Source organism: Phaseolus vulgaris, chromosome 10 (genome assembly GCF_000499845.2).
Source record: "Phaseolus vulgaris cultivar G19833 chromosome 10, P. vulgaris v2.0, whole genome shotgun sequence".
Lineage (NCBI taxonomy): Eukaryota > Viridiplantae > Streptophyta > Magnoliopsida > Fabales > Fabaceae > Phaseolus > Phaseolus vulgaris.
In genome coordinates, this window is record NC_023750.2 from 20,336,122 (window position 1) to 20,351,814 (window position 15,693).

General features: G+C 44.4%; 1 protein-coding gene across 1 annotated transcript; it reads right to left on the reverse strand.

Annotated features, from left to right (window-relative positions):
* Positions 1–13,069: 13,069 nt before the first annotated feature.
* On the reverse strand, positions 13,070–13,978 carry LOC137816449 (uncharacterized). The gene has a single exon (XM_068619588.1). It carries the CDS (start codon positions 13,976–13,978, stop codon positions 13,070–13,072), a length of 909 nt encoding a protein of 302 aa, XP_068475689.1.
* Positions 13,979–15,693: the final 1,715 nt, after the last annotated feature.

Consider the following 15,693-nt stretch of genomic DNA (forward strand, 5'->3'; position numbering starts at 1 on the left):
CTTGTATGTATACACGGAGAGAAGTGCACGAGGATTATGGCTGAGCTCCATGAGGGAATTTGCGGGAGCCACATTGGAGGTCGATCGCTGGCGACAAGGACTATCTGATGGCATTTCATGTGTTCTTCTTGAATCAAGGTAGTGAAAAATGGGGCGGAAGCAATGGGTGAGTGAAACAAAGCCCTCCTAGGAGTTGTGATGGCTTTGAAGGTGCATGATGAGTATGGATTAGAGAGGTTCAGCCAGCTCTATGAAGAAAGGTGAAGGGAGTGAAGTTTATAGCCTAGATTTCTAGGAGAAGTAAAGCTAGTGCACAAAATGGGCAGCATAACAATACTCAAATAAACTTGTCCAATACAATGAGATAGCCTCCCTATTTATAGGCTAGGTGGACGTAAATGTTAAGCCACCTTTCTAAAGAAAATAAAACCAAAAATTAAATCTAAATCTAAGGTGCCATGACCGGCCATACACTACCCTAGATTCTAGAAGGTTTCCATAAAAAATGCTTCCTACACTATCCTATCTACTAAGTACCCCCAATGGGCCTTTATGCAAACATATACAAAGCCTTCTCTCTTCCATCCGTGGCCTCATTTGCTTGTGTTTGAATATGTTTGGCCATTGATCTTGTAAGGGGTCCTAGACGGTCTAGCTCCATGGATAGCCTCCCTCCTTCACGGTCTAGACGCTCACCTTCACGTCCTAGACGCTTACTTTCACGTCCTAGACGCTCACCTTGGTCTTGGTCTTGGTCTAGACGCTCTCCTTGGCTTGTGCCTTGGCTTCCTTGGGTAGGTGTGCTTGGCCCTCCTCCATCATCCCCTCCCCCTTGGAAAGGATTTGTCCTCAAATCCAGCTCGTCATCGTCATTGGTTCCTAGAAATGGAGAAAGATCAATTACATTAAAAGTGTCATGTACTCCATATTCAAGAGGTAGGTCCAATTTATAAGCATTGTTGTTGACTCGCTTGAGAACTTGGAAAGGTCCATCACCTCGGGGACTTAGTTTGGACTTCCTTTGAGTTGGAAATCTATCTTTGCGAAGGTGAAGCCAAACTAAGTCTCCTTCCTCAAAAATTATTTCTCTCTTCCCTTTGTTGTTGTATTTTGTGTACTTCTCATTTTGTTGTTGTATTTGAATTTTAATCTTCTCATGCATTTTCTTGATAAAATCAGCTTTGATTACTCCTTCCTTATGCACAAAATCTTGTGGATTAGGAAGGGGTATCAAATCCATGGGCGTGAGAGGATTAAAACCATATACTACCTCAAAAGGAGAAGCATTAGTAGTCTTGTGAACTACTCTATTGTAAGCAAATTCGATGTGGGGAAGGTACTCATCCCAAGATTTGTGGTTTCCCTTCATGATAGCCCTAAGCATAGTTCCAAGAGATCTATTGACTACTTCGGTTTGACCATCCGTTTGAGGATGACAAGAAGTTGAAAATTGTAGTCTTGTTCCAAGTTTACCCCAAAGAGTTTTCCAAAAGTGGCTTATAAACTTGGGATCTCGATCGGACACTATACTTCTAGGGAGACCATGGAGTCTCACCACTTCTCTAAAGAAGAGTTTAGAAATATTTTGAGCATCATCCACTTTGTGGCATGGAATAAAGTGGGACATTTTGCTAAAACGGTCCACTACCACAAAGATAGAGTCATGGCCTCTTGCAGTCCTAGGAAGTCCTAAAATGAAATCCATGCTAATGTCTTCCCAAGGAGCATTTGCAATCGGCAAAGGGGTGTAGAGTCCATGCGGCATTGTTCTAGACTTTGCTTTTAAACATGAGATACATCTAGAACAATGTCGTTGGACATCTTTCCTCATGTGTGGCCAACAAAATTTTGCTTTTAAAAGATCTAGAGTTTTATCAACTCCAAAATGGCCCATGAGTCCCCCTTCATGTGATTCTTTGACAAGGAGTTTTCTATGTGTTCCTTGGGGAATGCAAAGTTTTCCTTCTTTAAAAAGATATCCCTCGGACACATAGTAACCTCCTTGCGCTCTATGTAGACATTTGGCATAGATGGATGAGAGTTCTTGATCTTCTTGGTAAAGCTCTCTTATGTGGTCAAATCCAAGAATTTGGGCACCTAGTTTTGAAAAGAGAGTGTGCCGTCTTGAAAGAGCATCGGCCACTATATTGGTGCTTCCTTTCTTGTATTTGATTACATAAGGAAATTGTTCAAGAAATTCCATCCATTTAGCATGTCTCTTGTTGAGCTTGTGTTGGCCCTTTAAATATTTTAAAGACTCGTGATCACTATGGATAACAAATTCTTTGGACACAAGGTAGTGTTCCCAATTCTTTAGGGCTCGCACAAGAGCATAGAGCTCTTTGTCATAGGTGGGGTAGTTGAGGGTGGCACCATGGAGTTTTTCACTAAAATAAGCAATGGGGTGTCCACCTTGCAACAAAACCGCACCTATGCCTACCCCCGATGCATCACACTCTATCTCAAAAGTTTTGGAAAAATTTGGAAGAGATAGAATGGGTGCATTGGTGAGTTGAGCTTTGAGCCTTTGAAAGGCTTGCTCATGCTTTTCATTCCAACAAAATGCAACATCTTTTTTCACAAGTTCATTCAAAGGAGAAGCTAGACTAGAAAAATTAGGGACAAACCTTCTATAGAAGCTAGCTAACCCATGAAAACTTCTTACATCACTTACATTTTGTGGAGTTGGCCACTCGCGGATGGCTTTGATTTTCTCGGGATCTACATGCACCCCCTTTTTGTTAACTATGAAACCTAAGAAAACTACACTATCTACACAAAAGGTACACTTATCCCTATTGGCAAAAAGACTATTTTTCCTAAGAACTAGAAGAACTTCCCTAAGGTGACTTAGATGGTCTTCTAGGCTTTTACTATAGACTAAGATATCATCAAAGTAAACTACTACATATTTACCTATACAATCCCTCAAGGTGTGATTCATAAGCCTCATGAATGTGCTTGGAGCATTAGTAAGCCCAAAGGGCATCACCAACCACTCGTATAGTCCAAATTTGGTCTTAAAAGCGGTTTTCCACTCATCACCCTCCTTGATTCGAATTTGGTGATATCCACTTTTAAGGTCAATTTTGGAGAATAGAGTTGACCCATGCAATTCATCAAGCATATCATCAAGCCTTGGGATTGGATGCCTATACTTGATGGTGATGTTGTTGATTGCTCTACAATCACAACACATACGCCATTTTCCATCTTTTTTTGGCACCAACAAGACAGGTACAGCACAAGGGCTTAGGCTCTTTTGAACCCAACCCTTCTCCAACAAGTCTTGAACTTGTGATTCTATCTCCTTTGTTTCCTCGGGGTTGGTTCTATAAGCAGGCCTATTTGGTAGGCTTGCCCCCGGTATAAAGTCAATTTGATGTTCTATCCCCCTAAGAGGAGGAAGCCCAATGGGTCCTTCTTGGGAGAATAGATCTTCAAATTCACTCAAAAGGTTTTCTACTTGAGGAGGTAAAACCATGAGTTCACTACTTGTGGCAGTGCATGTAAGTGCTCCTTTACAAAAGATAAGGCTTGGTTGTTCAACAAGAAGCAAGTTTTCAAAAACATTTTCAAGAGGTTTTTCTTGTTGACCAACCTTGTGGGAAGGAACACTCTTCTCCCACGCCTTTCTATCCCTAAGGATTTTCTCTTTTTCTAGCTCTCTCTTTTTTTTTTTTTTTTCCTCATCCCTCTTTTGTTTCATTTGTATTTGGTCTTTCACCACTTGAGAATGTGGTAAAGGACTAAGTACAAACTTCTTATATTTATGGGTGAAGGAAATCTCGTTAGTGAGACCATCATGCAAGGTTTTCTTGTCAAATTGCCATGGCCTCCCTAATAAGATATGGCAAGCTTCCATAGGTACTACATCACATGAAACTTTGTCTTTGTAGTTCCCTATGGAAAACTTGATTTCCACTTGCTTGTCTACATGTAGTTCCCCATTTTCATTAAGCCATTGAAGTTTGTAAGGTTTTGGGTGAGGAACTACTTGTAGCTTAAGCTTTTCAACCATCCTAGCACTACAACAATTACAACTAGATCCACTATCCACAATGAGAGAACATATATTTTCTAAAACATTGCATCTTGTATGAAAGATGTTCTCCCTTTGTGTTTCCATGGATGTGCTAGGGTGATTGTTGAGGGTTCTCCTAATCATAAGCAATTCTCCCTCTAGTGGAGCTACCCTTTCATCCTCTCCCCCTTCCTCTTTCTCACTAGGCTCATCCTCGCCACTAGTGTACTCGTCTACACCTTTTAAAAACAAAGTCCTTTGGTTTGGACATTGTGCTTGCACATGCCCCCTACCATAGCACTTAAAACACTTGACATCTCTAGCTCGGATGGGTGGGGTTGAGGTTTCTTTGGTGAAGGGTTTGGTAGGCTCTTTTGGTTTTTCCTTGGATGTACTACCCTCCCTTCTAAACTCTTTCTTGGGATAAAAGCTAGAATAGGGGCTCACCTTTTGACTTGAAGTTTTGCGCAAGTTTTGTTGCTCAACTTTAATGCAAAGTTGAACCAAATCATTCAAGTCTTGATAAGGTAAGAGCTCTACTCTATCTCTTATCTCAAGTGATAGGCCACTAAGGAACCTAGCAATGGTGGTTTCCTCTTCCTCTCTAATAGAGGCTCTCATCATATAGAGCTCCATCTTTTGTCTATACTCCTCTACGCTCATATTTCTTTGTTGGAGTCTTTGGAGCTTGTCCATTAACTCCCTATGGTAGTAAGAGGGTATATGTCGACGTCTTAGGGCTCCCCTAAGGTCATTCCAATATGTAATGGAAGGTTCCCTATGAAGACGTCTATCTCTTTCGAGAGAGGTCCACCAATACATGGCATTCCCTTGGAAACTAAGGGTGGCTAGGGGTACTTTTCGTTCCTCACTTACCCTATGGCAAGCAAAAAGTTGCTCTACCTTCATCTCCCAATCTAGATATACTTCTACATTTTCCTTACCATGGAAATGAGGTAGGTCTACTCTTGTTTCCCTTGGCACCTCTTGTTCCCTTTGCCTAGTTCTTCTAGGGGGTGGTTGGTAATAATCATTGATTCTACGGCTTCCCTCCCCTAGAGATTCAATACTTTGAGAATGTGATGCATGAGTTTTTTTTTATTTTTGTGATTTTTGTGACTTCTCTTCTTGAGCTTTAGCCAACTCATTGATTTTGTTCTCATTCTCCAATTGTCTAAAAGATATTAATTGTACCACTTGGGATACTTCTTTTAAAAGAGTTTTCAAAGATTTTACTTCACTTTCTATAGACTTTGGAGAGTGAGAAGAAGAAGACATGGCTAAAACTTTGTGTATATAGGTGTTTTACTTGGAGAAAGTTTAGGAAAGTTAGAGAAGGGAGTTTTCCAGGTAAGGGAGGTGAGTCACAATGGACTACTTAAGTACCAAGCCTTTTCCTTGCCAAAAACTTTTCCTCCAATGACTTCACACAAAATTTTCTCTTAGTAGAACACTTAGAACACAAGAAGTTGAGAAATCAAAAAGCAAGAAAACTTATGTAAGCTAGATATGCAGCAAACTAGTCGGTATAGCACAAATTTAAACAATACTAAACATGCAAAACGTTTCTACCAAAACAAAAGAAATACAAGTTCAAACAAGCAACAAATTACTAAGCAAAATGACTATGCTATTCGGCCCTAGGTGAGGCTTCTTGGACACTTTGAGCCCTTGAAGACACACTCACCGTCTAAAACGTAATTTAAAAGAGGTAATTAACAATAAACCAAGTTGTAAAGGAGATAAGAAAACCCCCTTTGTTGTTCCTCTTTTTGGTTAGTGCACTTTCTTTGTTGTCTTGATTGTTGATCTTCTAGGTGTTTGTAGTGTTTGTCTCAAGAAGCTTGTTTCGCCTTAGCTTTGACTCCTCCTTAGAAAGTTGGCTTTAATTCTCCAATTTCCAGCACCTATTCACAAGGGCTTAACCTTAAACCAAGTCAAATTCCATGCAATAAGCACCAAGAGAGAATTAATTTCCAGCACCCACAAAAGAGAGGTCAAGAAACAAAAGCAAGAAACAAATTTAATTGAAAGAAAACAGTACCACCAAAAGGATTTATAATATGACAACTTAGAAAGAGATTCAAGAAATTAAAGCAAACAATTAAAGGTACTCAATAAAAGTTGGCACACAAAAGGAATTCCTAAAGAAAAACACTAGATTAGATGACCAAATAAAAAAAAAACAGCACCACTGGAAAATGTTGTGGGCCAGAAAACAGTTTTGTTCCCCGATTTATGCTGAGCTGTAATTGTAAAATTTGTTTCTGAAATTTGGATACAAGAAAATTCAGGATCTTAGCTAAATTTTGGCTTTGGAATCACCTAAAACGCATGCACCATTTTTTTTTAATAATTTTTGCAAATTTGGTGTGCAGTTAGGCCAGCTGGAACGCTCAAGATTCGCACTCTGATTTTGTGAGATTTATCATTTTTTTTCTGTTGCTTCTTTTGACCTCATTCTTTTTTTGTCTTTTCTATAACACCTTAAACTTGCATTTTCCAGAAATTCAGAATTTTCCTATGGGTAGAAAAATTTTGTTAAACAAAACAGCCCAGAACAGAGAGGTGATACAGGGGAAATCTGGAAAACTGGAAGAAAACAGCAAGATAACCAAAATTAACACAATGGAAAATGGGAGAAAGGAAATTGTGTATGAACTAAGACACAATTATGAACTCAAACTAAAAATAAAAAGCACCAAAGGATCAAAATAACAGCAGATTAAAGCAATATAAAGAGACCCAAAACAAGAAACAATCAAGCCAAAAAATAGGACTACTAAGAAGTGATGACAATATGGATGAACATGACTTGACAAAACATGTATAGATTCAGAAATTTAAAGACTCAAAGCATAATATGAAGCAAAATAATGAAAGCAATAAAGACTCAAAGCCTAAAACAAAAATAGCAACACAAAGGTGTATGGAATCCTATCACAAATTGCACAAGAACTTGTTCAAGATCAAATGAACAAGAGTGCTTGGGTTGGATCTTCCACAAAGCACACCAAGAACAAATTAAAAATATAAAAAACAGCAAGACAAGTAAGGAATTGAAATGACAAAGATGAAATAAAGAAGAACTGAAATTAAAAAGACAAGCTACTCATCTTGAAGAACCAAAAGCTCATGATACCAAATGATGGCATTTCATGTGTTCTTCTTGAATCAAGGTAGTGAAAAATGGGGCGGAAGCAATGGGTGAGTGAAACAAAGCCCTCCTAGGAGTTGTGATGGCTTTGAAGGTGCATGATGAGTATGGATTAGAGAGGTTCGGCCAGCTCTATGAAGAAAGGTGAAGGGAGTGAAGTTTATAGCCTAGATTTCTAGGAGAAGTAAAGCTAGTGCACAAAATGGGCAGCATAACAATACTCAAATAAACTTGTCCAATACAATGAGATAGCCTCCCTATTTATAGGCTAGGTGGACGTAAATGTTAAGCCACCTTTCTAAAGAAAATAAAACCAAAAATTAAATCTAAATCTAAGGTGCCATGACCGGCCATACACTACCCTAGATTCTAGAAGGTTTCCATCAAAAATGCTTCCTACACTATCCTATCTACTAAGTACCCCCAATGGGCCTTTATGCAAACATATACAAAGCCTTCTCTCTTCCATCCGTGGCCTCATTTGCTTGTGTTTGAATATGTTTGGCCATTGATCTTGTAAGGGGTCCTAGACGGTCTAGCTCCATGGATAGCCTCCCTCCTTCACGGTCTAGACGCTCACCTTCACGTCCTAGACGCTTACTTTCACGTCCTAGACGCTCACCTTGGTCTTGGTCTTGGTCTAGACGCTCTCCTTGGCTTGTGCCTTGGCTTCCTTGGGTAGGTGTGCTTGGCCCTCCTCCATCACTATCCGTGCAGGCTATTACTGGCCCACGATGAGAGAAGATTGCAAGAGATACGCCCAGCGTTGCAAGCAATGCCAGCAGCACGCCGATTGGCACAAGGCACCCCCAGAAGAGCTGAAGTCGATTTACAGCCTCTGGCCGTTCCATACTTAAGGAATTGACATTCTGGGACCCTTCCCATTGTCGATCAGGCAAATGAAGTACTTGGTAGTGGCGATTGAATACTTCACCAAGTGGATCGAAGCAGAGCCAGTGGCCCAGATCACCGCACACAAGATCGAGAGCTTTGTATGGAAGAACATAGTGTGCCAGTTTGGTGTGCCTAAACGCCTGGTGTCAGACAATGGGACTCAGTTTGCAAGTCACATCTTGAAAAAGCTGTGCGAAGAGGTGGGGATACAACAGGTGTTTGCATTCGTCGAGCACCCACAGACGAATGGCCAAGTGGAGTCTGCCAATCGGGTGTTGCTGAGAGGTTTAAAGAGAAGATTAGAGAAAGCTAAGGGATCGTGGGCTGAAGAGGTACCCCGCATAGTTTGGGCATACCATACCACTGAGCAGTCAGGAACCCACGAGACCCCCTTTAGTTTGATTTATGGATGTGATGCGATGATTCCAGTCGAAATCCAGGAAAGCTCGCCGAGATTCCAGAACTTCGTGGCGGAAGACTCGAACGAAGAAAGAAGAATGAATCTGGATTTGCTGGATGAGGTCAGGGAGGAGGCGAGAGTGAAAGCCGAAGCAGTAAAGAGAAGAGTTGAGAGAAGGTACAACTCTAAGGTAATGTCAAGGCAGTTTAGAAGCGGCGATCTGGTGATGAGGAAGGCCCATTAGTATGAGATGCAGAACAAGTTATCGCCCAAGTGGACGGGACCGTTCAGAATAACCGAGGCGCTCGGGAATGGCGCCTACCGCTTGGAGACGTTAGAAGGAGGGGCGATTCCTCGCACTTGGAACGCCACACATCTCAAGTCGTATTACAGTTAAAGCCTTGTAAGTAAAGACGAATATGAAGAGATTTGAATAGTTTCTGTTAAAATAATTTCAAGGGGGCACTCTTTTTCCCCTGAGGAGGGTTTTTAATGAGGCCACCCACTAAAGAAGAGTTTTTCAAAGTTTAAAGCTTCTATGTTTGCATGCTTATGGCTTCAAGAGTTTTAGAAAAAAGGCTTTATTACTCGTATGTGATCTAGGGCAACAGTAAAGTCATATTGCATGCTTCAAATAGTTAAAGTTTTAAAGTCCCATCGTTTTTCGGCGATCGGTGGCAATAGTTAAAGTTTTAAAGTCCCCATCGTTTTTCAGCGATCGGTGGCAATAGTTAAAGTTTTAAAGTCCCCATCGTTTTTCGGCGATCGGTGGCAATAGTTAAAGTTTTAAAGACCCTGTCGTTTTACGGCGATCAGTGGCAGTAGTTAAAAGTTTTAGAGACCTCATCGTCTTTTGGCGATCGGAGGTACCAGTAGTGCAAAAAGCCCTCGGCGCTCTCGTGCATTTTGAGGCAAGAGAAGAAGTCCTACTCGCCTGGAGCGAGTATAGGCGAGAGTTCAGGACAAGATAACAGTTAAAACCCGGGCGCCTAGTCCTTGAGCAGGGGTTACGGGATTCCTTCGGGACGCCCCCTCCTCAAGTATGAATAGCTAGCCCCAGTACCAGATAACAGTTAAAACCCGGGCGCCTAGTCCTTGAGCAGGGGTTAAGGGATTCCTTCGGGACGCCCCCTCCTCAAGTATGAATAGCTAGCCCCGGTACCAGGTAATAGTTAAAATCCGGGCACCTAGTCCTTGAGCAGGGGTTAAGGGATTCCTTCGGGACGCCCCCTCCTCAAGTATGAATAGCTAGCCCCGATACGAGATGAGATTAAAAGTCCTCAGTGCATCTAGGGAAAGGGTAGCCCCTGGGCAAGTTGAGGCACCAGAGAAAATCCTCCTCGCTCTCAAGCGAAGTTGAGGTCAGTTAATAGTTATCAGATAAATCCTCCTCGCCCTCGAGCGAAGCTGAGGTTAGTTAAATAGTAAATTCTCCTCGCCGTGAGCGGGTGCAGGCCAGAACAGGATACAAGACCTCTTTGCGTAAGTAAATTGAGGCATGTTCGAAAGTCCTCACTGCAGAACCAGGGCAACAAATTGATTTTCACAGAGCTAGGCACCAGTTGGCGCCAAGTCGATTTCTTTAAAGCAAGAGTTAGTCGGTTATATCAGATGATTACACAGCAGATGAAAGCAAAACCATGCGCACATTTATATGTATCGAAGAAGAAAATGAAACGGTGAACTTCTTAGTCTTTTTGCTGAAAACAAGTTATCAGCTCAAGACTGGGGGGCTTGTGTACCGACCAGGTCATCAGGCGTGATGACGTGTCTTGCACGTGCTCGAGTGGGGCGTGCTCAATGGAACGCGTAGGCTAGAAAAGATGAATGGCTCGGAAGTAGGCATAGTCACCAATCGGTGGATTGGTGTTCTCCGATCTCTAGTGTGCGTAACCGACGGTCACCAGAGTTGCATCGCAGTCGCCGTATGAGAATGCTAGGAGATCGGATGGTTTACACACCGCCACAAGGAGCACGTCGCCGGGTCTCCCAGCGAACTTAAGGCTGTCGAAGGCTCAGAAGGGTAATTCCAAGGGTGTAAGTTCAGTAAGACGATGGTGGCACCAGCTTGGGGATGAAAGTCGAGTGGGTTGGGGGAAACAACTTGCTCATCAGCGACAGTATTCCCAGAGTGGACATTTGTTGGTGGCAAGGTTTCCCCAGCTAGAACATGCATGGCGTAGCAGTAAGGAGGGTGCCATTCGCGATGAGCGATATCACAGAGATGATGCACTTTGTTGCATCCGATACTCGCCTTGTCGGGTGGTGTTTCACAGCACATTACGTGCTGGGTTGCTCCTTGAGTTGAGGACTTAGCTGTGCGGCTGGTTACTACACAAAGAATGACGTTTGAGTTGCCCCAGTCTAGATGATGACACGTGTAGGGCTGGGCGCTGCCTGCTGTCACAGCCCAGATGGCGACACATGCAGGGCTAGACGCGAGCCACGCGTCCAAAAGCATAACGGCCTGGAGAGAGAAGAAACCCAGCTATAAACGTAACCTTAACAGAATCTGCAGAGGTACGTTTTTCATTACGGCTGATACTGCTAGGGTTGTGTGCCTACAGTACAGTCCTACAGAGCATATTCTCTCTTAGTTTTTGGGTGTTCTTGTCACTGACTTGAGCGTCGGAGCGCCACCGGCCGCAGAGACGCCACTGTGTGTTTTTCAGGTTCTCAGAGAGGCTATCTGTGGAGTGGACTTGGAGGGCACGTGGTGTCAAGCTGGTGAGGAAGATCGTGACGAGGCAACGCTCTTGTGCTAAGTCAACCGGCAGGATCAAATACATATAAGTATGCACATGGTTTCGCCTTTATCTGTTGTGTGATCATCTGATATAACTGACTAACTCTTGCCTCAAAGAAATCAACTTAGCATCAACTGGTGCTTAATTATGTGAAAATCAACTTAACTGAACAAACTATTAATTCGTAGCAATAACACTTAATGCAAGATCACCTACTGAGCAGTAGGCTTGGGTCAATCTTAATATCTGATATATCGTTCGCCTAAACTGCTAAGCTTCATACACATTTCTATGTCATTGCCTAAAACTCTGCTAACTTAGTTCTCGTCGTGTACTTCTTCTTTCAAGCCTCAACCACAAAGCCATAGGCTTCCAAGGATGCTATTTTCCACTTAACTGCCAAGGCGTCCTCTGCGGAGCTGCCTCATACGTTGAGCTATAAGCTTTGCTCATTCTGGGAGGATAGCTGCCTTTAATGGATCTCCCTCTGCCTTCCCTGAGCCTTTAATCTGAAACAACTTGATCTTGACCACTGTTCCCTCATCTGGGGGTAGAGCTGCCTTTCAGATCCCTCTCTACCTCCCTCAGTTTCATAACAATGATCTAGGTAGTGAAGTGTCCTTTGTGAACCTACCTCAGCCACCCCGTAACTTCTCCCACCCTTTGCACCGCACCTGAACTCGTTCAAGACGAGAAGGATTTTAACTACCTTCACAACGCCTGCAAGCGTGGAGGTTTTAACTGGCCTCACTAGGTCAACATAGATGTTTCACTTAAGGGAAAGGGCGTCTTCTATCGACCTTCCTTTCCCATACCTAGGATCATTGACACCCCTGACCTTTCAGTTTCATCTTGCCTGAACTCACTCGAGGGTGAGAAGGACTTTCTTTGGTGCCTCAACTTGCCCAGGGGTTACATCTCTGCCTTCCCCGGATGCACTGAGGACTTTCAAACTTGCCTCGATTTGCTTACGCAAAGAGTTCTTGTAATCTGTTATTGCCTGCGCTCGCTCACGGCGAGGAGGACTTTTCTGATGCCTCAACTTGCCCAGGGGTTGCATCTCCTCCTCCCCCGGATGCACTGAGGACTTTCAAACCTGCCTCGATTTGCTCACGCAAAGAGGTCTTCTTGCCTGCGCTCGCTCGCGGCAAGGAGGACTTTTTTTATGCCTCAACTTGCCCAGGGGTTGCATCTCCTCCTCCCCCGGATGCACTGAGGACTATCAAACTTGCCTCGCTTTGCTCACGCAAAGAGGTCTTGTAATTTGTTCTTAACTGCGCTCGCTCACGGTGAGGAGGACTTTTTAATCTCTTCTCGCCTACACTCGCTCACGGCGAGGAGGAATTTTCAATCTCTTCTCGCCTACACTCGCTCACGGCGAGGAGGACTAAAAAACTTTATACTCGTGCCTCCGATCGCCAGATGGCGATGAGGACTTAAAACTTTATACTTTAAAACTTTGTACTGGACGCATGCGATCTGAATTCACCATTGCTTTAAATTACGCAAAGGTGATAAAGTCTCTCTCCGAAAACTTGAAAAATGATGAGCATGCAAATTAATAAACCTAGAAACTTTGATAAACTTCGAAACCTTCTTTATTGGGTGGCCTTGTTAAAAACCCTCCTTAGGGAAAAAAGAGTGCCCCTTGAAAAACTGTTTTAACTGAAACTGCTTTAATCCGTTCAAATTAATCACTACTTACAATGCTTTAACTGTGATAAAACCTGAGATGGGTCCCTGACCTCGTCCAGCAAACCCAAGTTCATTCTCCTTTCTTCGTTCGAGTCTTCCGCCACGAAGTTCGTGACGTCCACCTCGGGTGAGTGATCCTCAAAATCCTCCACTTACATTACGGACCTTGCATACTTCCTTCGTTGCGATGCAGTACACCCTCCATCCGAGAATCCACCAGCTATGGTGTGGATCTCTCCGTGAACGGGTACATCGTGCTGCTGTCCCTCACTGCCCGCCGACTGTGAGCCTGATGATTGGCCCGCTTGCTTCTCCAACAAGTAATCCTTCAAGAAACCATTCTTCACAAGCTCATCCAACTGGTATCCCAGCGCCAAGCAGTTGTTTATGTTATGCCCAAATGCCTTGTGAAATTCGCACCATGATTCTTTGTGAGGTCCCAGTATTTTGTCGGACTTCACTGGTGACCTCAACCTGTCGGCTATATTGGGCACAACGATGAGATCTTTGAGTTCTACTACAAAGTTGTGCCTTAGAGGTCTGTTGCTCTCTCTCCTTCCTTCTGATCGACCCTTAGGTTGAGCTTTCCTTGTCTCGAAGGTGTGCCTCCTGTCCTGATCCTTTCTTTGTGTAGTAGCTTCGTGGACTCTGGCGGGTTGCGTGTGTATCTGCGCTCTTGGCCATGCGGGTGCAGCAGTCGTGCACTTCTCGTATGCCTCGCCCTCTGAGGCAATGTGCTCTACCGCTCGTCGCCTTACTTCAGCAAAAGTTTTGGGGCGGCTGCAGTTAAGCGATTTACTGAAAGACTCGGGACGCACCCCCTTCCTGAATGCGTACACGATCATGGGCTCATCCGTAGTACCCACTTTTACCACTTGCGCTCTGAAGCGGCTTATGTATTCCTTCAGAGTTTCCCCTTGGTATTGCTTCACGTCGAAAAGTTCGTACGAAACTGGGGCCGGGGCCCTGTTGGCTAAATACTGCTCTCTGAATAGTCGTGAGAGCTGGGCGAAAGACGTGATGTGACCCTCTGGGATGCTGATGAACCAATCCATAGCCATCCTAGTCAAAGTTCTCATGAAGAGCTTGCACCTTACGGCATCAGAACCGCCAACCAACAACATCTGTGTGTGGAACGCAGTGAGGTGTGCCTCAGGATCCTCTATCCCTAGGAAGGTTACCTTGGGCCCCGTGAACGTGTTGGGGATCGCTGTCTCTTGGATCGCCTGTGAGAATGGTGTTGTGAATTACCTAGGTGGGGAGGCAGCCTCAGGCTCGTCCACACCGCGCCATCCACGGCGTAACTCCTCGTTGGCACGGTGGAGCTCATCGTTTCTCGCCTGAGCAGCTGCGAGATCTGCCTGCATGCGCTCTTGCTCCGCTTTCGACGCTGCCATTGCTTCCTGCAGCCCTTGCATCATGCCCATTAGCTGTTGCATGGTCATCTCTTCACCTCTGGCGCGTGCAGGTCTGGTGGTCATGGCTTTTTGGAGACCCTCTTAACTTATCTGGGTTTTGAGAACTAGAACTGAAAAACGTGTGTGGTGGGACTGATGTTTATATCTGCCCCACGGTGGGTGCCAATGTTCCCGCCGGTTGACCAGGGTCGTCTTCGTGCGTGGCTTGTCCTCACGAGCTATGGCACCTTCATTCCGCTCCGTCTGTGAATACTTGAAAAGAAGTGAACAAAGGGGCGCCCTCGCGGCCGTTTGCATTCCGACGATCAAGTTAGCTAGCGAGAAACATCAAAGGTGACGCACCTCCGTATCGGAACACCATAAACGAATACTCTGAAGGTGGTCAGAAATAACTATACTGAATCAGTAAAACTGGGTTGCCCTAATTGCCTTGTGCTCACAGCTGGGTGCGCCGTCAAGAACAATTAGGGTTTGTGCTCTGTGTGACTATCCGAATTAGGTCAAAAAACTCGGATCCCTTTCAAACGTCCCAAGGCCCCTTTTTATACACCTCCCGCATTTAAAGCGCGTTAAAGCGCATTGAAAGTGTATCAAAAATGTGCCTTGAAACATTTGATACGTAAACTAAATTAACGCGTACCTTAGCAAACATTCACTGAAACATTTAATGAGCACGTGCTAATTGCCATGTGTCCTCCTGACTTGATCGTTACTCTGTGCGGAGGGCCTCACAGCGTCGTAACCCAACTTAGGATTAATCCATTGTGTGAGTCCTCCTTCCTTGAAGTGCATATAGCGCGTGGGGTGACTTTCTGGGCGCCAACTCATGCGCCCCAGGCTCGAGTCACTCGCCCTGGGGGTGTATCTACCTTTCTCTCGTACCATGCACATGGTTCTCCTCTGGTCGTGGCCCTCTCTTGGGTCGTATCTGTCCCAGGGTCTCCCAGCAGTGGCGTGGATTCTTCATGAGTCAAGTTTACCCCCTACTGGTACTAGAGCTTATGGCCTTGAAGCCACCTTTCTTTGTTACTGTTCTAAGCTATCAAGGTCCAAGGCTTCCTCACGGTGTCGCCCCCTCCACGGTCTTTCCTACCCATGGGCATCGGGGGGTAACACCATCGATATCTTCGCTTGGCTATGTCTTCGCTTGGCTATGTCTTCTCTTGGCGACGCCTTATCTTGGCGATGCCTCTATCGGGCGATGCCTCTCTTGGGCGATGCCTCTCTTGGGCGATGTCAGACCACCTGATCTTCCATTATCTAACATGTTGGTGACACACAAAGCGACGACAACCGATTATGTACGCCGCAGGACGCCACTTCCATAAGCGGTGACTATGTTGCCTTCTTGACCACCC

Excerpts from the sequence above, each read along its gene's own strand:
- LOC137816449 (XM_068619588.1), bottom strand. The coding sequence starts at position 13,978 with ATGGCTATGGATTGGTTCATCAGCATCCCAGAGGGTCACATCACGTCT.